Here is a 24,749-nt window from a genome sequence, read left to right on the forward strand (position 1 = left end):
GCGGCACGCCGTCGTTGGCCCCACCTCATCCCTTACGTCCGCCACTCAGGAGCCTCGCGGGACCGCCCTCGTCGCTCCCTCCCGCTTGGGGGTCGACTTAGTGTTGGACCCGGAAGTAGCTTTGGGTCACGAGGCTTCGCGGAGGAGGTGAGTGAGTCATGCGCGCGCGCGGAGGGGAGAGCTGGAGGGGGAGGGGAGGAAAGGGGGGCGGGGATGATGCAATGTTTGGCAACCGGTATCAGCGCGCGCACGCGCAGGGGACTACAAGGGTGGTGGGAGGTGCAGGGAGGGGTGGGGGAGAGGAGAGAGGGCGGGGCGCCAGCTCCCGGTACCCAACGGCCCCAACGGCTATCAACTGTGGTCGCCCCTAAGCTGCGGTGTGAAAGCTCACTGCAGCTTGTCTCCCTCTAAGGCTCTCTTGTTCCGCCCATCTGACATTAGCCTCCGTTTTATCTCCACCAAAAGAAACTCCCATTTTCCTTGCCCCTCATCCCCTCCCTGCTAACGGACACCAGGTCTTTTAAACCTCCCACCTTTGAAAATTTGCATTCATCCACCAGGATTGTTTGCATCTTCTCGAGTCTTCTTAAAGGAGTCTTCTCTCAAAAGAAGCCAAGGAGCTTGACGCCCCTTGGTAGTCATTTTAAGCTCTTAGCACCCTTAAACTTTTTTCTTTGTAAAGTATCTGATGAGCCCTCGGCATGCCAGAATTCGTGCTCTTTGCCGGGAGGCCCCGATCCCACTGTTTGGTCTAATCATCTCCCCCCAGTGGTGCTCTGCTGCCCTTCACCAAAGACCAGGCCCGCCCTTTTCAGTGTATCAGACCTTCAGGTCCTGTGACTCCCTGCTGTGAGGAGCTGGGCTTCAGGCCTCCTGCCTTAGGTGTTTGGGCTACGGAAGAGCCTTGTTGCCTGGAATATGGCGTGCACGTGAGCGCAAGAATGCCTGGGACTGGGTTGTCAGGAACCCAGATTCTAGCCTCAGCGGTCCCTCACTTGCCCAGGGATCCTAGGCCAGTTACCTAATCTTGCCGTGCTTCACCGTCCTTGTTCGTAAATAAAAGATCGCCTGCTGGACGTGAGATTATTATGAACTTGGAGGCAGCTTGAACAAAAGTGAAAAGCACGGTGGAAAATGCAAACTATATTTCAAGTGCCATTACTTAGAAAACGGAGGCCATGTGGTGGCCTGTTACATATCCTGTCATATCCTCATGGGGGCAGCCAGAGTTTGTCCTAAGAAAACTGTCACAAGGCTAGCTGTGGCTGGATGGCAAGTATAGGCGGTGGTGTGACCGGTGACAGGTCCTTGGTCAGGCCTGCACCACTGCTCCAGAGCTCCATTTCTCCTGTAAATGGGGGTGGGGGGTGGCTTGGACCAGATGGTCTCTCCTGGCCCAAAGACATGACCAGGTTGTCAGTGACAGGCAGAGGTCATGTGACTTGACAGGCCGGGGTCGTGTTTTGACATGTTGACCTGGGGAGGCGGGTCAAGTCCCAGCACACTACCCGGGAAGCCTTTGGGGCGGGGCAGGGCACGTCGCGACTTTCATCTTTTCGGGCCGGCTCCTCCCGGACCTGGCATTCCTGGCTCCCCGAACAGATTGTGGCTTTGGAAGGGGCCCCTCCCAGGGGAGGGCTGGGATTGGCCACCAGTGGCCTGGGAAGAGGCTCGGATCCTTCCGCGGAGGGCGGGGGGGTGGCCCCCGCGTGGGGTGTTTGTTCTCTTGGGGATTAATGGGGGGTTGTGGGGGAGGGGTAGGCGCGCTCCCGCATGCGCACTGCGGCCCCTCCTGTTGGCTCGTCGTTGTCCGCTGGGCGGGGGCCCGGCCCCGCCCCTCTCCCGTCCGGGCAGCGGCGGCGGCTGCGGCGGTGGCGGCGGCGGCGGCGGCAGCGACGGCGGCGGCGGCAGCAGCCTGCGCGGTGCCTTCTGGGAACGGAATCCCCAGGGCTGCCCCTGGCCCCCATGGCGCATGCGCGGGAGGCCGCTCGGTGATCCGCGGCAGCGGCGGCGGCGCTTCCTGCTAGGACCGGCCGGGGCCGTACCGGAGGCTCGGGCTCCACCGACCCTCCTCCCACTCCCTCCCACTCACCCTCTGGGCCGCGACTGCGCAGGGCGGGGCCGGCCGAACCATGGGCCGCGGTGAGTGCAGGGCCCGGCCCCCCCCCCCACCTCGCCCCTCCCCCTCCCCTCCTATCCCTACCCTCTGCCCCCTCCGCGTCCTCTTGGCCCCTTTCCCTGGCCCCATCCCCACTCCCCCGCCCTCACCTGCTCCCACCGTTTCTCTCTCTCACTGCTTGACTTTTGCCTTCTTCACCTCCCTCCTCTCAGTGCTTCGCCCACCCTCCGCCCGCCCTCTCCCCAAGTTCCTTCCTACTTCGTGCGCCTTCCCCTCCTCCCCAAGCTGAGGGAAGCAGGCTGGGTGACAGGGCGCCTTGTTATGAGAGGGAAAGTTTAGAAGCCGCCAGTGTGGGGTGGGAGCGATGGTGGGGTTGGAGAGAATACTTGCAGGTTTGTGGGGCGTCCCCATATATATCAGAGGAGAATCCCTCTTGGAGCTAAACTGAAGCCAGTGGGACAGGAGGTGCTGATTCTTCTTGCCTTAGGCTTGGGGGAAAATCCGGAGCTTCTGAGAATAGTGGGAGAAGACAGAACTGTGATTCCAGTGTTTCTTAAGATCCAAGTGAACTAGATCAGTGATTGTCTAGTGCAGCCAGGCCATGGGGGGAGTTACGCTGGTACCACCCCAGCGAGCAGTTGGGCAATTGCCTGGTGATCTGCCTGGCAATCCATACTTTTTATATGATCTTCCTGAGGGCGAGGGAACAGCAGGGGCCAGCCTCTCTGGGAAACTTCCTAGAGATTATGGGAATTAACCCGCACTCCTGGCTGAAGGTTTCTGTCCTTGGTGGGATGAGGGGGCCTTGTCCTTTATATGTCTAGGGATTGGGCTGTGATTCCCCGGTCCCTGAAAGTTGTGGCTCTGACCCTCTGGTCCCTAGGGACTGAACGTGGAGAGGATGGTTGTGGACTCAGCCACCAGATCCTTGGGATCTTTCTGGGTACTTACCTCCTGTTATTAAGGATCTTTCCTTTGAGAGTATCCTGGTCTGTGGTGCTTTAGTAGGTTGGGCAGATTCCTGACTGTTCTTTTTCTCTCCTGTGTTGCAGGTGTGGGCTAAGCCGGCGGCCCCGGCTTTAGACTGGACCCCACAATGTTTGCAGACATGTTCAGGTAGCCATGGTGGGCTGGCAGAAGGTTCCCCCTCATTCTCTCCCCTAGCTCTCTGAGGTTTTCCCTTTGCTCTTGAGTTCTCTTGAGTCTCCACACAACCTTTGCCTTGCGGGAATACTCCCTCAGGTACCCAGCCCAGTTTAATCGTACTAATGCCACATGAATGTCTGTGTTATCAGGCACGTGGGAGCTGATTACACACAATGAATGGGGGCAATGAGAGCAGTGGAGCAGACAGAGCTGGGGGCCCTGTGGCCACATCTGTCCCCATCGGCTGGCAGCGCTGTGTTCGAGAGGGTGCTGTGCTCTATATCAGGTGTGGCTCCCCGAAGTTCCCCAGTTTCTATCCCCAGGCCCTTCAGTTGCCTGAGTTTTCTCTCTTCTATTTCTCTCTATGCCCAGATCGCTGGTGCCCTGTTGCTGTCTATTCCTCTTCGTTCCTCAGCCTTTTTGCTCTCTGTGCCTCTGGTCCTGTGCACTTGTTCTCTCCATCTCTTCCTTACTCTCTGCCCTTCCTAGGAAGATCTTTGAACTGTTCTTTCAGAGTGTCTTCCAGTTCAGTGTTATCTAACCTCACACTCTGACCCTATCCTCTCCCAGTCCAAGTGGCACAGAGCTGTCTTCCTTGGAGCAAACCCGGAGCTACCTCCTCAGCGATGGGACCTGCAAGTGCGGTCTGGAGTGTCCACTCAATGTCCCCAAGGTCAGAATGGTGAGGGTGAGATTGTCAGAGAGACTTAATGCCGGTCACTGACCGAGGTAGTTTTTCTCAGATTCTGCTCTCTCAGGGTCCTTGTCTGTGCCTTCCACCTTACAGGTTTTCAACTTTGACCCTTTGGCCCCGGTGACCCCGGGTGGGGCTGGGGTGGGGCCAGCATCAGAGGAGGACATGACCAAGCTGTGCAACCACCGGCGGAAAGCTGTTGCCATGGCAACTCTGTACCGCAGCATGGAGACCACCTGCTCACACTCTTCTCCTGGTGAGTGTTCTCCACTTTACAGGGACTGAGGAAAACTTAAGGGTCTGGAAGAGGGGTGGTGGGAGGAGCTCTGTGAGAAGGAGCAAGAAGGGTGGAGTGGGGAACTGCTTGGTGAGAGGAGGGCACAGGGAAGCTGGGAGCTTGTGGGGGAAGGGATGGAAAAGACAAAGTTCTTGGAAGGGGAGCCACAGGTTGATCCTCTGTTTCTCATTTATTGCAGGAGAGGGAGCAAGCCCCCAAATGTTCCACACTGTGTCCCCAGGGCCTCCCTCTGCCCGCCCTCCTTGTCGAGTCCCTCCTACAACTCCACTCAATGGGGGTCCTGGCTCCCTTCCCCCAGAACCACCCTCAGTTCCACAGGCTTTCCCCCCTCTAGCAGGCCCTGGGGGGCTCTTCCCACAGCCAAGGCTTCCTGACCCCGTCTCCTCTGGAGGCAGCAGCAGCCCTTGTTTCCTCCCACGGGGCAATGCCCCCTCCCCAGCTGCACCTCCTCCACCTGCTATCAGCCTCAACGCCCCCTCATATAGCTGGGGAGCTGCTCTCCGATCCAGCCTGGTGCCCCCTGACCTGGGCTCTCCTCCAGCCCCCCATGCCTCCTCCTCACCACCTTCAGACCCTCCTCTCTTCCATTGTAGTGATGCCTTAACACCCCCTCCCCTGCCCCCAAGCAATAATCTCCCTGGTCCCCCTGGCCCCTCTGGTCCTGCCACTCAGCCACCAGTGTCTTCAGCCACTATGCACCTGCCCCTGGTCCTGGGGCCCCTGGGAGGGGCCCCCTCGGTGGAGGGGCCCGGGGCACCCCCCTTTCTTGCTAGCAGCCTACTCTCTGCAGCCGCCAAGGCACAGCACCCCCAATTCCCCCCTCCCAGCACTTTACAGGGCCAAAGGCCCCGTGCCCAGGCACCCTCAGCTTCCCACTCCTCATTGCCCCGTCCCTCTCAGCGTCGTCCCCGCAGACCCCCAACTGTGTTGCGATTGCTAGAAGGGGGGGGGCCTCAAGCCCCTAGGCGGAGCCGTCCTCGGGCCCCTGCTCCCACCCCCCAATCTTTTCCTCTGCCGGAGCCATCCCAACCAATTCTCCCTTCTGTGCTGTCCCTGCTGGGACTCCCCACCCCTGGCCCTTCCCACTCTGACGGAAGCTTTAACCTTTTGGGGTCAGAGGCACACCTTCCTCCTCCCCCCACCCTCTCCTCAGGGAGCTCTCCCCAGCCCACGCACCCCATCCCGCCTGCCCTCCCTGGGACCACCAGTGGCAGCCTCAGCAGTGTGCCAGGTACGTGAGTGCACCAGAGCCCTTCCTTCGGGTACAAAGAGACCACCAAGACACTGAAGGGAGAACTTAGAGAGCTCTGTAGTGGTTTTCTGGGTCGGGGGGCAGGGAGTTTGGATTCTTTAGATACTGGGAGAAAGGGTCTCTGTAGAGCTGAACCTCTCTTTTTCTTTGCAGGTGCCCCTGCCCCACCAGCTGCCTCCAAAGCCCCCCTAGTCCCCAGCCCTGTGCTTCAAAGCCCATCTGAAGCGCTTGGGATGGGGGCCGGCCCAGCCGGCCCTCTGCCTCCCCTGGCTGGTGGGGAGGCTTTCCCTTTCCCCAGTCCCGAGCAGGGCCTGGCGCTGAGTGGAGCCGGCTTCCCCGGGATGCTAGGGACCTTGCCCCTCCCTCTGAGTCTGGGACAACCTCCACCTTCTCCATTGCTTAGCCACAGTTTATTTGGCGTGCTGGCTGGGGGAGGGGGACAACCTCCCCCTGAGCCCCTCCTCCCCCCACCAGGGGGACCTGGCCCTCCCCTAGCCCCAGGTGAGCCCGAAGGGCCTTCACTTTTGGTGGCTTCCCTGCTTCCACCACCCCCCTCAGACCTTCTTCCACCCCCTTCTGCACCTCCTAGCAACCTCCTTGCCTCTTTCCTGCCCTTGTTGGCCCTGGGCCCCACAGCTGGGGATGGGGAGGGATCTGCAGAGGGAGCCGGGGGTCCAAGTGGGGAGACATTTTCAGGTTTGGGAGACCTGCCCCCCCTGCTGTTCCCCCCCCTTTCAGCTCCCCCCACCCTCATAGCTTTAAATTCTGCGCTGCTGGCTGCCAGCCTGGATCCCCCCTCGGGGACGCCCCCCCAGGTGAGGATAGGGGGTGAGTGGGTGGGACAGAACAAGAGATAGAATCAGAGATGGGAGCTGGGAATAAAAGGTTTTCAGTTTCATGTCTGAGCTCTTCCTTAGGGCCTTTGAGGAGGGCTTAGTTCTTAGCTGGGGGTAGGATGGACTGTAAGAATTGGGTCTGTATTTAATAAGCATGGCCTACTTCAGTGGGGCTTTAGTGAGACTGCATATGTGGAAGTACTATAAACTTATTGAATACTTTACACATGTAGATGTTACAGCCATTTTTTCTTCTTAGCCCTGTGTCCTGAGCGCCCCCCAACCTGGACCACCTACCTCCAGTGTCACCACGGCAACTACTGACCCGGGGGCCTCCTCTCTGGGCAAGGCCCCCTCCAACTCAGGGAGACCCCCTCAACTCCTTAGCCCTCTGCTGAGTGCCAGCCTGCTGGGTGAGTCTGAGGGAAGACTCTGTGGTGTGGGAGAGAAGAAAAGAAACAGAAAAATTGGGAGTAGAGACTAGATGAATTAGGGAGGAAAGTCTGTGACCACTGAGTCAAGCCTAAAAGAATAGGGTCTGCTCAGCCTAATTGGTTTGCCCAGGGAGACCCTTGACTTTACAATTCCTTAACAGGTGACCTGTCTTCGCTGACCAGCAGCCCTGGAACCCTCCCCAGTCTGTTGCAGCCTCCTGGCCCTCTTCTCTCTGGCCAGTTGGGGCTGCAGCTCCTCCCTGGGGGGGGAGCTCCTCCACCCCTCTCAGAGGCTTCTAGTCCCCTAGCCTGCCTGCTACAGAGTCTCCAGGTGAGGGGATGGGTGTGTGTGTTAGGGAGAGAATTTTTTTTCGCAAATTGGAAATACAGACATTTCAAGTTAAAGTAGCTGGAACTGCATTTGAAACTGACAGAGGTCTGTTTTGTCTGCAGATCCCTCCAGAGCAGCCAGAAGCCCCCTGTCTGCCCCCTGAGAGCCCCACCTCAACCCTTGAACCGGAGCCTGCCCGGCCTCCCCTCAGTGCCTTAGCCCCACCCCACAGTTCTCCCGATCCCCCAGTCCCTGAGCTGCTCACTGGGAGGGGGTCAGGGAAACGGGGCCGGAGGGGAGGAGGGGGACTTAGGGGCATTAATGGTGAGGCCAGGCCAGGCCGGGGACGAAAGCCTGGCAGCCGGCGGGAGCCTGGCCGACTGGCCCTCAAGTGGGGGGCACGTGGTGGCTTCAATGGACAAATGGAACGGTCCCCAAGAAGGACCCACCACTGGCAGCATAATGGGGAGCTGGCTGAAGGGGGTGCTGAGCCCAAGGATCCATCCCCTCCTGGGCCCCATTCTGAGGACCTTAAGGTGAGTGTGGGTGGGTTAAGTAATGGTTGTCTGGGCACAAAGGCCCTCAGGAAAGGTTGAGGCCAAGGTGCCTTTTCCCACACACAGTCCATCTTTTCTCAGGTATCCCCAGGGGTAGTCAGAAAGTCTCGTCGTGGCCGCAGGAGAAAATACAAGTGAGTATACTGGCCTTTTCCGGCTTGTTGGGTTTATAGCAATAGTTAAGAGTGATTTGGCTTTCGAAAAGGCAGCACTTACTTGAATATGAATAAGGATACCATGCCTACACTACCCACATGTAGAAAGCTTCCCACCCAAACTCTGAAAATCCCCTGGCGCTCGGGGACGTGCTCCTGATCCCCTTGTGCCCTTATTGCAGCCCAACCCGGAACAGCAACAGCTCCCGCCAGGACATTACCTTGGACCCCAGCCCCACAACCCGCGTAAGTGTGCATCACTGCGTCGGTGGGTGGGAGTGCATATAAAGGATGAGGCAGGAGGAGAAGAAGGTTAGTGGGAGTGGGGAGAAAATAAAGGACTTCCTGATACCCAGCTGTTTGATCACTTCTTTCAACTTCCCCTCTTGTATAGGCGGCTGTCCCTCTGCCTCCCCGGGCCCGCCCTGGCCGTCCTGCCAAAAACAAGAGGAGGAAACTGGCCCCATAGCAGCCATACCTGGAGCTGGATCTGACCCTGACTGGGGAGAGCTGAGTGCTGAGCCTTGGGAGCCCCTGCCAGCCACCTGCACCTGTGGACAGTGGGTGGGGGCACTACTCCCCACTCAGAGCACAAATGCAACCCCTTCCCCCACAGTCCCATCCTGAGCCATTGCAGGGGGTAGGGAAGCTCACCCCCTCCCCCCCAAAGCCATGTCACTGAAAAGGCCTGGGGGGGGTGGTATATGGCCCTCTCCCCACCAGGCTAAGGGGAAAACCCCCTCCCCCAGGTCTTTTATTTGTTTAAGTTATTTTTGCACAAATGACTCTTTTATATTTAATTCGACTTCATTGCCTCCCTTCTTGAAGCCAGCAGGCTCAGTTTACAAACCTGTGAGCTACTGTTGGCTGCTGCCCTCCTTCCCAATGAAAGGTACAAAGCAATAAGCATCATGCGTCCTCCCCTCACCCCTGCCAACACCCCTCTGCCTCTGGCTCAGGTTGCTCAAAGCACAGATCCCCCTCTTACCCTGTCCCCAGGTTTGAAACACATAGCCTCATTTCAAGGTGTAGCCAGCTTCCCTCCACTTTCCTCTGGGATATGAAGAGGGGGTAAGGGGGCAAAGAGAGCCCTCTGGGTGTCTCCTCCCATACACACTACACTGCCCCTTCTCCCCCATCAAAACGCTCAGAGACGTTGTGACGATGCGACTGAGGATTATGCAACATGGTCCAACCGGAGCGGCCAGCATGACCAGCTGTCCAGGGGCTGCCTCCTGCCTTTTCTTTTGTAAAGACAAGACCCTTGGGAGTTTTAATTCTGTTTTGTACTTGCCCTGTGGGGCCTCCACTGCTTTTCTATGGGAGACACTCTTAATTTAACAGATGAGAATATTTTGAAACTCTGGCTCTGACTCTGTCCTCATTTTTTCCTTAGTTCTTTTGTAAGAACAGATTATAATTTAAATCCTTCTGTGGTAGAGAGTGCTTAGACTGTCACGCTGTGTATGTCTCTCTCAGTGCTGCCTCTTCCCCAGGAAACAGCAGGGGCCAGACAGAGTACAACAGCATTTAATGGTCAGAAACAGTTGTACAGTATTACAGTCAGCCACAGAAGCTGTGCTGGAGGACAGGACCCAATCCTCCCCCACACCAGGCAAAGCAGTATTGGGCAGGAGCTGGCATGTGGCTGGGCCACGTCCTCATCCCTGTGGCCTAAGGGGAGACCATCATTTAATATCCCCAGCTTCCACTACTCTTCAGAGGAGGGGGTGTAAGCCCCACATGCAAGAAGCCCTTGCCCCCAGTGTCAAATGGGATGCAAGAGTTACAATTAAGGGGAAACTCTGTGTAAGGTATTAATGGAGTTCAAAGGGGTAGGGATTACCCCTGTCCTCCATCACCCAAAGGTGCTCACTTTCCCAGTTTCTTCATCCTTTCATCAATGTTGGCAAAGTTCCCCTCAATTGTGGACAGGTTTTCACACATCGTCGTCTGCACCTAGAAAGCGAGAGAGCTATTTTACTCTGTCAGGTTCAGGTGCTTACCTGGGTGAGGAACTGAAGAAATGCTCTTAGAGAAGACAGAGACATGCAGGAGAACTCCCTGGTGGTCCAGTGGTTAGAACTCTGCACTTTCACTGCTGGGGCCCAGGTTCAGTCCCTGGTTGGGGAACTAAGATCCCACAAGCTGCACAACAAAGCCAAATTAGAAAAAAGAAACGGAAACAGCTTGTGGGTCCCAGAATGGGAAGGTGACTTGGAGCACCATGGACCTAGCACGGGATCTGCTAAGCAGGCAGGCCTCTTAAGAATTCCCATCCTGACTAACCAGAACAGTTCTTTCATCTGTTTTATGTACTGAGGGACACACAGGATTTTGTTGAAGTAAGGGTTTCACTCGTCCAAAGTTTTAGAAAACTGCTCTGGAGGAAGAACACACCATGCCAAGCACTTTAATTTATCTTGACAGTTCTCTGATGCCAGACTCCCAACTGTAGTGCTTCCCCCAGCACTGAGAACAGTGCCTCCGCCAGAACCTGAGGACTTGCTCTGTGCTGGACACTGCTTAGAGAATGGAGAGGTTGACGCTCACAGCTCAGCATCAGGAAGGAAGGGGCAAAACCAGGTGGGAGCCTGGCTCCAGATTTCAATGCCCATGTTCTGTCTAGTGTGCTGTGCTCAGGAACATCTGGTTGAAGACCCAGGGAGGATAAAACCCAGCTGAGACTACAGAGGGAAAAGGTAGGTTTTATAGGAAGAATGGAGGTTTACTGAGCTCTTACCAATTCACTCTTATTACTTCATCTAATCCAAATAACTCTGAAGTAGGTATAATTTGCCAGATGGTGAGGTGGAGGTTCATAGGTTAAGTAAGTTGTCAGATGTCCCATGGCAACCAAGAAACAGTATGGAGACTCAAACCAAACCCCTGCCACACCACTGTGCCAAGGCAGAACCCTCTGGAACTGAAGCTGGAGAACCTTGCCTGTGTGTGCTGGGGAAGGGAGGCACTCACCTGAGTCAAGAGGGTGGCATTGTCCTTGAGGGAACAAGCAATCATTTGCTGCGTGGTATCCAAGTGTGTCAGAAGCTGACCAAACTGCATGGCTGTGAAAGGTCAGAACGGTAGGCATGGCGTTAGAATCCAAGACCAGAGGGAAGGGAACAAGAGTTGCTCACTTGCCAATTTCTCTTGACACCCTTGTGGCTGGCCTCCCACCTTGTTCATGCAGCTGCTTGATGGTGACAAGTCTCTGTACCAGCTCAGGAAGGGAGGCGGCGATGGGGCTCCAGCGCTGTATGGTTTCATACAGCTGGTGCACCTGGAGGGACACCACAGTGGCCAACCTTCAGCCAAATACACACCATTAGGGTGAGACAAGTGCAAGCTGGGGCAACAGGGAAGCACTGCCTTATTTCAGCTGGTAAGAGCTTATGAGGACAGTGGCCTGAGGATTCAGTGCTCTCATGCTTTGCTCTTCCCAGCAGGAAAGGGTATGAAGATGGGAGGAAAGATCTCTTCCTGACCTTGCTCTGTGTATCTGCATCCTCTACAGAAGCTTTATGCTTGGCAATCTCATTCACTTTTCCCAGCACACTCTGAAAGCACAGATTTTAAGGTTGATAGTAAAGGCATCAAAGGTCTTCCAAAGTCACTAGCTGCCTGTAATTCAATTTGCCTCCACTTAATACCTGTAACCGAGCCTCCACTTGGTCCAAAACTGCAAGGTCCAGGGCGCCCACCTTCGCCTGCAACAGCTCTACAGTATCCTGGGGGCGGGGTCAGGACAAGTGTCATGAAGCAGACAGAATCAGACTAGAAGAGGCCACCTCATATTCCACTGAAGGTAATGAATAAACAGCTACAGATCCAAAAACAATTTCCTAAGCAAACCCAATCCGGATATCCCCTCTGTCATCCAAAGACTCCAGTTCCTTTTACACTCACCATGAGGCAGGCTCCCTGCAGACCTGCTGAAAGGGGATTCTGATGGGGAAAAGAAGCAAAGAAGTCAGTGGTTCTCATCTCTCCAGGTGATTACCACCTTCTCCCATCCTTTCTGGTTCCAGCAGGCAACTGCTGGCTGCTCCTGTAACTGGAACCTGTTCCTGACTCCTCCCTGGACTCTGTGGAATGCTGTGGACCTTAGGGCTCAGGATGTGAGGGTCGGAACAAGTATAAGAGAGCACCTGACCTGAGCATCCTGATCACAGCGTACAGTGGCTTCCAGCTCTGTCAGGCGCTTCTCGAGTTCTGCCACCTAGGGGAGGAAAGAGGGGAGATTTGCCATCCACCTACCTCCCTTCTGCTGCAGTGGGAAGTAAATCCTGCTCTTTGCTGGTCTGCTTGCCCTCCCCTCCCCTCTCCCCACCACTCTGCCAAGGGATTTCTTTCTCTGGAACACAGCCGTAGTCACAGTCTTAAATGAGACATCAAGAGGAATCAAGCATTCCCAGCACCCTCTCCCCAGATGTGATTCCTTGGAGGGCAACAGGAAAGTCTCCAGAGCCACGTCTTCCCTGGCTTCCAACATCACTCACACACACACAAACACATACACACACACAAAAACATACTTTGGCAGCTTGAGAGAACTTGTCCTGCTCAGGCCGAGAATGCAGTTCATAAGTGACCAAGCTGCTATCTGGGGGGGTTCCACTGGTGGTCTTGCCCCCTGAACCAGTCCCTTTGCTGTTCTTTGTTGCTTCCAGCTGCAGCAGTAGGCGCCTGGATCAAAAAACCAGCAATATTATCACGACTTGAAGGATGTGGGTCAGCTCAGTCACTTGTTTCTGCCTCCGGGTCAGCACTAAGGAACAGCTAGGCCACCTCTTCCCTTCGCAGCCCTGTCAATACCTGGCTGGAGTCCCTCTACACCCCAATTAGCAATGATTTCCCAGCAAAGTCTGGCACCCACTTAGCCAGAGCTCCATCGGGGTCAGTAAGGTTGATTGCCGCATCTGGTCCCAGCAGCTTCTCCAGATGGGAAGCAACCAGCTGCTGCTTCAGGGCGGCCAGCTGTTTAGCCAGCACCACGGGGGTCAGCTTCTCCTCAGTGGCTGATTCCTTCACTGTCGTCTGGTATGAAAACAAATAGACAGTGAGGGGTGCTAAGAGTGAGTCAAGAAAAAAAATAAATCAAGACCCTTAAAGATAGCTGTGGCTGAAAGTCACTGGGCTGCTCCTTACCCACTTACAGCACTAACTATAAATTCATGTGCATTCCCAAACTCTGAAAACCTCAGCCCCCTTAGGGAGGAGCTTAGGGAATTTTTCTCCTCCCGCTGGGAGGCCTTCCTCTTCTATGTAAGTCATAGCAGAAAGGCGAGAGGAGAGTCTACAGTTACCTTGATTTTTTCAACTTCAGTTGTCAGCTCTTGGACTTCATGCAGTAGTCTCTGGTACTTTTGCTGGGGTGTCTCCTTCACTCCCAGACCCTCTCCAAGCTAGAGAGCAAGCACAGACGGTGACATCACACCTCCTAGAACAGGGAACCTCAAGAATGTATCAAAAAAAAAAACAAAAAAACAAGAATGTATCCAAACCCAGTCCGAATTTGTAAGGGTATCATACCCAAACCCAGTCTGAGTTTGTAAAAGTATCATACCCAACTAAGAATCCACCATCATCCTCACTCGAAGACCTGCAGAGAGCTGGAGGCCTGGAGACGCTCCATAGCCAACAGCAGGGGGACAAAGCATCCTCCCCTGCATCCAGCTGGGCTTCTGAGGACCCCCCAACCAGAAAGGAACCCGGAATCCCACCTATACCCTGCTCCGTCTTAAATGCCCACTGGATAGGATCGCTGCACTATTCCCATCAACACACAAACAACAAACCATCTCATATTCTCCAGATTCATATCCCGTTCTTTTGGTTTTTCCAATTCGATCTGAGAAATCTGCCAAGAAAAGAAGATGGAATTGAGGGCCTGATCAAGACCCACAGTAGTCATGATCTCAGTGACTGTGAGGGCTTCCATAAGACAGCTCTTTCCCCAAAGCAAATGTCAGTGAGGCCTGAGGTCAGGCTTCCCCATCCAATTTCCAACCAGTCTCACCAAGTCCCTTTGTGCCCACTCTCTTGTCTTTGAACTTGTCATAGGCAGCATTGGGATTGACAATGATGTGCTCCACACTGGTGCTCGTCAGTTCCTCCTGCAGAAACAGGTAGTTCAGGCCAGGGGCAGATTCATTCCCACCCTAGAACTTCCCAGAGCCTCCCCAAATCCCCAAACCATTAGAAGACTGGGCTCTACTTTCCCAAGGGGAAAGAAGGACAGCTCCAATCCAAGCTATCAACCCAGGTTCACCCTAGGAAATGAAAGCTTCCTGGTAAATTTGGAGTCTCAGTTGTATAAATATTAACACCCTGATTCAACTGGGAACAGAGGCAGCATAACCTCCCCACCCATTCTGTACATAAGCCTCCTCATCCCCTCCCCTTCCCCAATCCAACTGGGCCCTCCCAGTTATCTGGCAATACATGCACTCAGGGCAAGAAACCAACCTGACCTCTTTTAACCTCCCCCTCCCAAAAGTAAATTTCCTTGCTGCTGAGGAAGTCCATTTTCAAGCTAACCTCCCATCCTTCTGGAGGGAAAGAGGAGCAATCAGGCTACTAGCTCTTGAGTATCGGAACTTGCATGTGCTGCTAAAGGGAAGATAACAGCTTTTAGATACCAAAAAAGGTTGGCAGAGGACCTGGCCAGATGCCATTTCCAGACTGCCATGAAGTCAGGGAATTCAAGGGATAGACAGAAGAGGCAGATACTGTGTTATTTTTTAAGGGACATCTTAGAAGCAACAGCATAAGCTGTATCTGTTTGCCAAGAGTACCCATCGGCAAAGGCCACAGGTACATTCTGAAACAGAGATAGCCCTGCTTCTTCTCAAAGAGAAGCTGCAGCACTTGCCTCTTCTCCCTGACCCTCAGCTGTTTCTCAAGCACTGAAGCTCTTCCATGAGGAGGGGACGTGGTAAACAAAGTGAAAGAAACTTCACCCTAGAAACTGAAGCAGAAAGGTTCCCTCCTTACTAGGTATCTGTTAGCAGTTCAGAGTCTAATAACTACACCAAAACCAAGTCCTCCAGACTGCATGTCTCTCCCTCAATTGTCAGCAGTCCAACAGGTCTCATCATGCTTCTGGAGAAGAGGAAGGAGACCTGGAAAGCCTTTTTCTTGGAGTGGACATCACCTTCTACTGGAGGAAGGCAAAGAAAGTCTTCTTTCTTTTAACCAGAACAATAGTTCTCAACCCTGCCTGCACAATAGAATCACTTAGAAAAGGGGGGGAGAAAAGAGGGATGGGCTCACATCTGTAGATTCTGATTGAATTGTTCTGAGGTAGGGCCAGGGTAGTAGGCCAGTTTAAAAGCTACCCAGGTCATTCTAATATGTATCCAGGACTGAGATTCTCTGACTGTCAGTGGGTACTAGGGGTTGATGTGTGTGTGTGGGGGGGACAGGTTATGATGGAGAGACATGGAGAAAGAGGAGCAGACACAAGCTCCACCCTTCATCTCTGCTCTGCTATTACCGAAGGAATCAGTGTGAGTGGCAGTTTTATAAATGAGGGAGGAGGCAGGTAAGGAGAAAATATCAACTGTGCTTTTTACCTCTTCAGGGAAGTGCTGGGCAGAGGGGCAAGAGCTAAAAAAGATTAAGGGAAAATAAAAGGTTTCAATGTCCCATATGAAAGTGCCTAGGGGAAAAAACAACTGAGTCACAAATTCTCTCAATCTTCTCTGAAGTGTTATGGCCAGAGCACCCACTGGTCAAATAACTGTGGTCTCAGGCCTCTAAAAAGTGTGTGTCTGAGACAGACTCATGTTTAGGAAAGAACATTACCCTCTCTCAAGTTCACCCTTAAGAATAAGAATATGCCACTCCTTTCTCTGACAATGAGGTAGGGGGAAAAAAAAAACAAACCTCTTTAAAAGGCATAGTCTACAGACTAAGGAAAGCAATCACAGCTACCATTTTGTTAAGCCCTTACTATGGGCCAGGCACTACGCAGACGAGAACATACTTTCTTATTTAGTTTTCTAAAGAGGGAATGTGTGGAGTAAAAAAGGGTCACCACTAGAGTGTGAGTGTCGGAGCTTCTGGACATAGCAGGGATGGTCAGTGTTTCCATCTTACTAGTCCTGCTGCAGGAGCACGTCCTGGGGCAGAAGGGCTGCCCAGCACTGGCACCCTCCTGAAGCCTCTCCGAGGGTGCGGCTCCAAAGGCTCAGGTGGACAGCACACTTGAGCCCTTCAGAGGCACCGACTCTGCCAGTGTCTTGGAGGTCTGGTGGCATGGGCTGGAGGTAGTGTCATTACAGTGATTCATGAGATGGGAAAAGGTCAGCTGGGGTTGGGGCTGAATAGAGGAACAGAAGATTTAGTAGAGACAAAAGGACAGAGAACAACTGCCCATCATAGCACACCCCGTTAAAAAGCAGATGAAAGGTCAGGCTTCTTACCAGCTCCTTGTGGTTTCCCCAGAGGTGAGAAAATCAAAAGAGTTAAAAGGAAAGGGATGGGGAAATGGGGGTGAGGGAGGGAAAAAAAAAAGACAAAATTGTTATTAGCAAATTGTCACATGCACTACATGATAGTCTTCAAATATACTGCATCACAGGGCCCAGGGGAGCCTAGCAAAATCTGGGGCCTAGCCAAGAAATTTCAGCTGGGGTCACTGCATACCCCAAGAGAAAGAAGAGCTTGGGACCCTTTCCTCTCTGGTGGTCAGGATGTCGTGAAGCTTTGCCGTGAACAGCAGCAATTCAGGATCACCTGGGAACTAAGGGTTAGGTGTTGCGAGCCAGTGGCATGGAAGAAAGTGGGGGCAGAGAAGGCTGGGGGAGGCAAGGAGAAGCTGTAGAAATGGCAGAATGTGAAGCAGAGGCTGTGGAGATAAGAGTCTGAGGGCTTGTAGCTGATTGAGGGTCCATGATTCTCAAGGGGAGTAGTTCATGGCTCAAGTCTTCCTGTCTCTCGGTTTCTCTAGTTTTGAAGAATTAGGCATTTGAATGGCAGAATCAATCATAATGCGGGTGCTTACGTAGGTGGTTTCATGTGACTTTGTGTTAAGCAGAACAGAGTGAACTTTCTAGATTACAGATGGTAAGTTCAATGAAATTCGAAGTACCTAACTGCAGCCCCATCCTCATTCAGTTGCCAGAGGAGAGGCAAGGCAAATCCTGGTCCCTTGTGTAGTCTGGTGTGTTTGTATCCATCTTGAGTGCTTGGAAACTCACCCTACACTCTGAGGGATCCAGAGCAACTCTGCCATGACGTGCTAGCACAGAGTCCAAAAGACACCCAGATTCACAGCTACCAGACATGTGCCGAACATATTTCTTCAACCCTCTGTTCACAGGGATTGGAGGGTATACAATGGGAAAAGTAAGAGTCTTTCAAAAAGAGGTCTTATTTTAGCTCAAGCCACACAGATAAGGCTCCACTTTCAAGCAAGACTGGTTGAAGAATTGCCAGGAGAGGACGGATATATGTGTATGAAAAGACATGATGGGATAAAAACAACTACATTCTGCCCCAGAGATTTCAGCTAGATGCATCAGAACTTCAACCTCTAGCCCAGCCAAGACTCCTCTCTCAGTTCAAGGCAGAGGTGGATCCAGGTCCTGTGGTCTAAGGCTGGGATGTCTCTGCAGAATATACTTTACCTTTCTCTTGCCTCACCAAGATAAAACCAGCTTGATTAAAAACTCAAGGGAAAAGAGAGGACAATGGGCCATAAGTTCAAGTCCAAGTCATGAGGAATAAGCAGAATAGGGGAAGACAGAAAAAATTTAAAAAGGAAAAGTGGTATATTAATTTGTAAATTATATATACCACCTCCAAGTCTGACCTACAGGTGGGTTAGGAAATGAGATTTTTGGGATAATGTCTGTAACCTGGAATAGTAACAATCACTATGGGAGCTTACTACACCCAGCCAACTTGATTAGAATTCTAAGTGCCTTGATCCCAGGTACATGACTCCCCAGTCCCTCTCATTAATAACCTCCCAGACTCCCCAGGGCTGTTTGGCTAAGTGGCTGTGCCTCAGAGGGCAAGACCTGAGGTTCTAGATCAGAAACAGGAAGAGGTCACTGCCACTCCTTTAGCCTGTTCAGGCTCTTTGCCAACACCGCAGCCAGGGGGACTTCAGAACCATGAGGACAAGGAAGATGGATAGAGCTGTAGAATAAAACTGTCCAGGATGGACCCACACAATGCTGACCATTCAACAATTTCTAAAGGAAGGGTACAGAAACAGGAAGACTTGTGGAAGCACAAAGAATCCAAGTTAGTCCCTTAAAATGCATATAACATCCCTTTCCTAGGCCATTTACCTTCCTCTAAAGGCTTAGCATAAGGGAATATTAAGATGAAGTTTTCATCTTAATCAGGTATAATCCACACACTGCTAAGAAGTGAGGACTTCTGCTGTCCCCCTTGTTCTTAACCCTTGTCCAGAATGGCTAAACGTCATTCCTTTTCTCTTAACTCCATTTCAGTTTATGGAGGAGAAAGGCAACCCCCTTCCAACTCCTGCTCTTAAATTCCTCATGTCCAGAAGTGTTCCTAGTCTCCATGTTTCTATCCCATCCTCCACTGGACAGTTTTATTCTGCAGACCTCACAAGGGGAAGACACAATGATTCATGAATCACAATTGTGTTTCTAAACCTTGATTAAGAATCTTTAACCATGAGGCCAGCAGGCCCCTTAGTGACCCGGCTAGAGATGCATGAGAATTTAAAACAATTAGCTGCGACAATAGCACAGTGACAGAGCATTGCATGCGAGATGGCAAATGAAAAAAAACATGCAGAGAAGAAGCACTGAATGGTCTTACTTGTGCAAACTAGTGTCCAGGCAAGGTGGTGAGGAGGGAGGATGGGGAAGCATTAGGAAAAACTCCGGTAAGTTCAATGCGCCAACAGTCAATGAACACAATCAAGCACACTCTGTGATATCCCAAACTGTAAGGGAGAGAACTTACTATTTCCCATCTCAGGCTGGTGGAGGCTCTGGCATCATTTACCCTTTGGAGAACTGAAGCCCCTGCCAGGGCCCCACCAAGCTAAGGCTAGGTCATTTCCCCTTCCACAGGGTACCAGGATAGGTGTGGCACAGAGGGAGGAACTAATCCTGTTTCTAGCAAGTTTTCTAAACTTACTCCCCCTTGCTCCAGCACTTCAAAAGCGGGGAGCAGAATGCCTATACAGACCCAAGTGTAGCCTGTGGGCTCAGTGGGGAGGGAATTCCAGCTGGGAATTAGCTTTCCTGACAAGACATTTTAAGAAAAGTTTCCAAAAAGCTCATGGCCCAAATCAACCCAGGAGTATCTGGTATGCAGAGTGGATCCTCCTACACTGAGGAAGAAAGGGCTAGCCTGTGTGGTTTTCTGGCCCATTCACTTCAGAATATTTTAGCTCCTGTTAAAATTGTTTTAAAGGGATAGCAGGAAAATCAGGACCATTTTTACCTAAAATAAAACCTTTTACTATTTCCTCTTCCATCCTTCCCACTATGGGAATTGCAAACTTTTCCGTTTAAGTTAAACTAGCAATTACAATCTTTTGGGTGTATTACAGGGTATTATTTCCTTCAGCAGCCTGATTTCTTCCATAGTGGAGCGATCAAAGGAAGAAGGTGAAAAGACAGGGAAGGTCGTCGATAACCTTTGACTACTTCTTTAAATAAAAATCTGGAGACTGCCCTGAAAGGTTCCATTAAGAAGTTGATCAAATTGGTTGTCTCCAGGGAGGAACTGACCATTGGCAGGCATCAGTGGGAAGAGATACTTTTTGTTCTATGTACATATATTACCTATTTTAAAAACTAATAAAATTAAAGTTCCAAATAATCTGGAGACTAAGGCAGAGCACGCTCTTGCTGGAGTTAAGAAGGTGACTGAAACCTCATGGTTCAGCCACAATAGTGGTGGTGTGCAGTGTGACCCATACTGGGTCTTGGGAAGGTAAGTGAGAAGGGGACCAGCTGTTAGTGAGAATCCAGGCCTCAAGGAAATGAGGATGCTGGATTGTCTAAGTACAACCAACTGCTCCTCAAGTTGCACACTTACGTCAGTATTAAGAGCAGTGGCAGAACCATTAGTCAGCTGACTTCCCGAAAGCTGCCCTCGTAAGGCCCACAGGGACATGCAGGGGCCAGAAACATTAGCTGACATCAGGAAACATCTCAGGTCTCCCCCACTCCCGCCAGGGCTCCTGAAGTACCTGAGAGTCTCCTGACCCTACTCACTCGTCCCTAGTGATAGTGTCATTCTGCTGAGCCTTAGGTGATGGAGGCAACTTAGCTCCTCGTGTTTACCATCCAGTTCTTATCTACTTCTATACTGGTATTCTGGCTACATGCTGCAGGAAATGGACATCAGCCCATCAGCCACCCCACTGGATGCTACTAAAATAGGCTGCTCAGGTTCAGCAGGGAGAAATAGCCAATCAGGGCAGAAGAGTCAGGTTCTTCCATGCCTGGGATGAAGGTCATGCTCCTTTTATTAAGAGATAGCCCATGATTTCAAAAGGAAAATTACAATTTATTTTTTGGTTTGGAAAGGGGACTGCTATGATATTAGCTGTTTGATCATGGTCAGTGACAAAGGGACAAACTTCCATTCATTATTTCACCATGAAGGTTTGATATTTTATAGGCCCTAGGCCAGAGCTGAACAGTCTCTGAACTATGGTAGCAGAATGGAGTCCTCAGTATATATACTCCTGCCCTCTGAGTCAGAGATAGCTTCCTAATAAGATACCTCTTAGAGTGAAGGTGCACACCTAGGTCCTGAGCAATGACACCATCTGCATTATCTCCAGATACTCAAGTTTGGGGGACAGACTGACATGCCAGCAAGTACAGAAGCAACAAGAACACACCACTCAGAGAGGGGACAAGGAAGGTGTTCCCCACAAAGAAGGAACCACTTCCACATGGGGGAATCAAATAAGGAATAAGTGAGTACGCCAAGCCATACATTGTAAGCCAGCAACCAGCATTCTCCAGAACTAACCAGCCCCACAGACGTAGCCACAGGACTCACAGACACACATACAGAGCCTGTTCCCACTGACTCTTGGTCACCACTTTTTTGAGATCTCACACCATCAATGTGACCCTAGCCCAGCTCTCTTTGCAAATTATAGAATCTAAAATACATCCTATAAGACATGTGAACAGATCTTTGCTCCCCTTGGCACTTACACTCAGAGTTTCCACTATGTTCACTTCACTCACTCAGTTTTTTCTTTCATGTTTCCTATATGTATCCTAACTCCCCCAGTAGTCTGGGGGATTTTTGAGGGCAGGGACATTTTTTCCTCTGTACTGCACAAAAATCAACACAAAATGAACACATTCAATAAACAATGCTAAGTGGTTTCCCTTATGGTTAAAATGTGTCCATAGCTAATTCCTTCCTCTTGAGTTCTTCCTGAATCTGAAAGTGCTATCAAGTCCTCTCCTCTGCTAATATGAAACATTTATGTTCTTCCTCAAATTCGTTCTGCTCTGACCAGCTCTCTTATCTTTCTGAAGTCTCCAATTCATTTTCCTTGCCTAGTGGATTCTGGATACTCACGTAAAAGAGTATTCCTCTATACTTCAAAGTCTAGCTTGTTAGGATGTTAATGAACATTGAGTGAGAGATATATATTATGAAATAGAAGGTCTAGGTCTTAAACTCATGCACTTTTTAAGTACGCAGGCTTCATGATTCATTACCATGGACTAGCACTACCAGGGCTAAGTCACTAGCACCCAGCCTGTTTTGAGATATTTCAATTTTATTTAAAAGGCCTAAGAATCAGGCCTCTTAGTTTTAATTCCACTGACCTAACTCTCCTTCCTGGCATTGCTCATTTGCAAGTCCTGCAACCTACGTATCACTCAGGCTGGGTTGGCATACCCGCTTATTGCTGTGGCTCGCCAGAAAAGGGAAAGGGCCTGCCTGGGAGAGAGAGATCAGAATCCACAGGAGTCCTGAGGCACCACATAATCTTACCGCATCAAACTCTGCTTGATCATCCTCAGGCAGGTCGCTGGTTTCATAAACATCTGGCTCGTTCCTGGCCTGCAGGTAGAAGCAGTGACCATCCAACCTCACTACCCAGCACTACCCAGCAACACCCCTGACCCCACTCCATTTGAACAAGTATAACAGAGAAGTCAGGCTGTGATGCCAGGATTCTGCCCCTTCTTTAACCTGCCGGGTGGACTGCATGTCATTTCCCATGTCTTAACAGGGGTGGGGTAACAGTGGAGATGACTGATGGTAAATGGTGAGTGCTAAGTGATGACAAAGATGTTGCCCTGAATCTGAAGAATGACGAGTCCTGGGCAATCAGAAGTGGGAGAGGAGCCATCATTAGGCCCTGCACACACTACCCTGGCACAAGGGCTGAGAGTGACTCAGGACCTTAGTACACAAAGTCCTATTCCAACCCCCCACCCCGTGAATGCAAGTAAGGCAGCACAAAGGCAGGTACATGCCGGCATGTGCGGGGCTTGCGAAGGAGGTTCCCCAGAGGACAAGAGTTCTCTATCTGGGGTTCTGTCACGGTAACCTCCTCACTCTTTGCTGAGTGAAGGCCATCACCAAATGGCCTGGTTTGTGTGTCTGAGGTGGGGGTGAGGGGCTTATGGGAATATCTGGGGAGAAACGGGAGGTGTAGACACGGATGGTAATAAGCACTAGAGAACGGTGCTAAGTGCCTAGAGACCATTTCTGGGCGAAGAAACCGGCAATTGCCGGAAAGGGGCCTTGTAGGCCTTCGCATAGCCCAGCCCAGTCGGGTCGGAGTCCGAAGGGTGCTGGGGCCGGTCAGGGAGCTAGCGGCAGGAGCCCTCGGGGCTGAGGAGGGGTGCAGGCGGGAAAGGTCACGGGTTGGTGTCTGTTGGGGGTCTTTAGGAGGTTGGGGGCGCGGTCTTGGGGAGCCAGGGCCGGCCGTGTACTCACAATGCCGGGAAGGTCGGCGTACTTAGGGTCCGCCATGGCGGCGGCGAGGCAGGGTTGGGGGACCGGGGCCTCGGCAGAGCCGGGGCCGGTGCTCGGGTAGGGGAGAGGATGGGTCCTGGTCCGGGTTAACGCGGCCGCAAAGGGAGCGGCGGAGGAGGCGGAGGAGCAGAAAGTCTCGCGACAGGAGTAGTACAGGGGAAGGGTGAAGCAAAAGTCGCGAGAACAGCCCGCTACCACACCCCTGGAGAACCAGGGATTGGCGAGAACGAGGCCGGGAATGAGGTAATGGCAGGAAACCGCCGCCTAGGATTGTGGGATATGCAGTTTTGGCCCACCCGGCTTGGGCGGGGACCGACGTTAACGAGCTTTGGGTGCTGTGTCATGTAACTTATTTTCTTTCGTCTTTATAGCGAGTCTGTGAAAGAGCTTTTACAATTCCTGTTTTTCGGTGGATAAATTTGTTGTTCAGTCGCAAACTCCTGTCTGCTGCTAAGTCGCTTCAGTCGTATCCGACTCTGTGAGACCCCACAGACGGCAGCCCACCAGGCTCCCCTGTCCCTGGGATTCTCCAGACAAGAACACTGGAGTGGGTTGCCATTTCCTTCTCCAATGCATGAAAGTGAAAAGTGAAAGTGAAGTCGCTCAGTCGTGTCCGACTCTTAGCGACCCCATGGACTGCAGCCTACCAGGCTCCTCCGTCCATGGGATTGTCCAGGCAAGAGTATTGGAGTGGGTTTGCCATTGCCTTCTCCCAACTCCTGTCTAGCTCTTGGCAACCCCATGGACTGTAGCTCGCCAGGCTCCTCTGTCCTCCACTATCTCCCAGTTTGTTCACATTCATGTCTATTGAGTCGGTAATGCTATCTAACCGCTATCCATGTCAAGCTCCCAGAAATTAAATGACTGGGTAAAAACAACACTACTAGGTATGCTAAGGCACAGCCAGGGCTTTGAAACAACAATAAGTAAATTTAATAGCGATTTGATCATGTTGGGAATGAGAAAGTTAACTAACCTCAGGTTAGGGCTGTCAGATAAAATACAGAGCACTTAGTTAAATTTGAATTTCACATAAACAACTAATAGTCTTTACAGTATAAGTATGTCCCATAGGATATGTAGGACATATACATGTCCATACACATGTCCCATAAGATATGTAGGACATATACATAAAATAGACACATTTTACTATTTTATCTGAAATTCAAATTTAACCAGGCATCCTGTTTTTGAATCTGGCAATTCTACCACAAGTTAATAAATAAACACTTGGTAGCACCCTCTGTGCTCTTAATCCCTTCACTAATTCTGAAGATCAGCCCTGGGATTTCTTTGGAAGGAATGATGCTAAAGCTGAAACTCCAGTACTTTGGCCACCTCATGCGAAGAGTTGACTCATTGGAAAAGACTCTGATGCTGGGAGGGATTGGGGGCAGGAGGAGAAGGGGATGACAGAGGATGAGATGGCTGGATGGCATCACTGACTCGATGGACGTGAGTCTGAGTGAACTCCAGGAGTTGGTGATGGACAGGGAGGCTTGGTGTGCTGCGATTCATGGGGTTGCAAAGAGTCGGACACGACTGAGCGACTGAACTGAACTGAATGGTTTTCAGACTTTTGAATTTCACAGTTTAAACAATTAAAACAATATCAAACCTTTTTGAGGATAGGCATAGTATTGCTACTTTTTTATTTTGCCAAGTAAGTATTTGCCAAATCTGTTCTCTACTATTACCATCATTACTTAGTAGAAAAGTACAGAAGGACATACAGTACTCTCAGAATAAAAGATATTCCTTTGAAACAACAAATCCAGCTTTATGAAAAACCTACCACATTCACACTGTGTAGTGTTTTTTTTGCCGGGAGGGATCCATGCACAGTAAACTTTTGTCTGACCAGTGACCCTGCATTGACTAGTATTTTGAAACCCCTTCACTAAGGATGTCATCCTGGAGCCCCTGGGGGCCTAAGGTTGGGATA

General features: G+C 51.6%; 2 protein-coding genes and 1 non-coding gene across 12 annotated transcripts; 2 read left to right on the plus strand and 1 right to left on the minus strand.

Moving 5' to 3' along the window:
- The first annotated feature begins 29 nt into the window (after positions 1-29).
- On the plus strand, positions 30-9,188 carry MBD6 (methyl-CpG binding domain protein 6). Of its 7 annotated transcripts, XR_003511157.1 has the most exons (15): positions 1,983-2,142; positions 3,172-3,235; positions 3,415-3,551; positions 3,836-3,938; positions 4,053-4,215; positions 4,436-5,488; positions 5,663-6,324; positions 6,605-6,758; positions 6,941-7,110; positions 7,233-7,646; positions 7,749-7,801; positions 8,005-8,068; positions 8,217-8,386; positions 8,651-8,714; positions 8,974-9,188. XR_003511157.1 is itself a non-coding variant. In XM_027542340.1 (13 exons), exons 3-13 carry the CDS (start codon positions 3,439-3,441, stop codon positions 8,289-8,291), a joined length of 3,024 nt encoding a protein of 1,007 aa, XP_027398141.1. In that variant the 5' UTR covers positions 30-147; positions 3,172-3,235; positions 3,415-3,438; the 3' UTR covers positions 8,292-9,188. The 7 variants fall into 7 exon arrangements, 3 of the variants coding, with proteins under 3 accessions (XP_027398141.1, XP_027398140.1, XP_027398142.1); XR_003511156.1 differs by having other exon boundaries at positions 8,217-8,714; XR_003511155.1 differs by having other exon boundaries at positions 8,651-9,188.
- Positions 9,189-9,336: 148 nt separating this feature from the next.
- DCTN2 (dynactin subunit 2) lies at positions 9,337-23,021 on the minus strand. 4 transcript variants are annotated; one of them, XM_027542348.1, is made up of 16 exons: positions 22,763-22,958; positions 21,809-21,877; positions 18,638-18,646; positions 16,255-16,260; positions 13,845-13,941; positions 13,624-13,685; positions 13,132-13,230; positions 12,702-12,862; positions 12,361-12,511; positions 11,979-12,044; positions 11,732-11,770; positions 11,476-11,553; positions 11,311-11,382; positions 11,003-11,105; positions 10,799-10,890; positions 9,337-9,781 (listed from the first exon to the last, which is right to left on the minus strand). In XM_027542348.1, exons 1-16 carry the CDS (start codon positions 22,796-22,798, stop codon positions 9,695-9,697), a joined length of 1,227 nt encoding a protein of 408 aa, XP_027398149.1. In that variant the 5' UTR covers positions 22,799-22,958; the 3' UTR covers positions 9,337-9,694. The 4 variants fall into 4 exon arrangements, with proteins under 4 accessions (XP_027398149.1, XP_027398150.1, XP_027398151.1 ...); XM_027542349.1 differs by lacking the exon at positions 18,638-18,646 and having other exon boundaries at positions 22,763-23,021; XM_027542350.1 differs by lacking the exons at positions 16,255-16,260; positions 18,638-18,646 and adding an exon at positions 21,321-21,323.
- On the plus strand, positions 9,884-9,955 carry TRNAE-UUC. The gene has a single exon. It is a non-coding gene; the product is annotated as a tRNA-Glu (tRNA).
- Positions 23,022-24,749: the final 1,728 nt, after the last annotated feature.

This window comes from Bos indicus x Bos taurus, chromosome 5 (genome assembly GCF_003369695.1).
Source record: "Bos indicus x Bos taurus breed Angus x Brahman F1 hybrid chromosome 5, Bos_hybrid_MaternalHap_v2.0, whole genome shotgun sequence".
NCBI classification, from domain to species: domain Eukaryota; kingdom Metazoa; phylum Chordata; class Mammalia; order Artiodactyla; family Bovidae; genus Bos; species Bos indicus x Bos taurus.

Excerpts from the sequence above, each read along its gene's own strand:
- MBD6 (XM_027542340.1), top strand. The coding sequence starts at position 3,439 with ATGAATGGGGGCAATGAGAGCAGTGGAGCAGACAGAGCTGGGGGCCCT. Across the intron at positions 4,216-4,435 it reads CTGCTCACACTCTTCTCCTG|GAGAGGGAGCAAGCCCCCAA; the intron begins GTGAGTGTTCTC and ends CATTTATTGCAG. Across the intron at positions 5,489-5,662 it reads CAGCCTCAGCAGTGTGCCAG|GTGCCCCTGCCCCACCAGCT; the intron begins GTACGTGAGTGC and ends TTTTCTTTGCAG.
- DCTN2 (XM_027542348.1), bottom strand. The coding sequence starts at position 22,798 with ATGGCGGACCCTAAGTACGCCGACCTTCCCGGCATT. Across the intron at positions 11,771-11,978 it reads GCTGTGATCAGGATGCTCAG|AATCCCCTTTCAGCAGGTCT; the intron begins GTCAGGTGCTCT and ends TTTCCCCATCAG. Across the intron at positions 11,106-11,310 it reads ATGCAGATACACAGAGCAAG|GTGCACCAGCTGTATGAAAC; the intron begins GTCAGGAAGAGA and ends GTGTCCCTCCAG.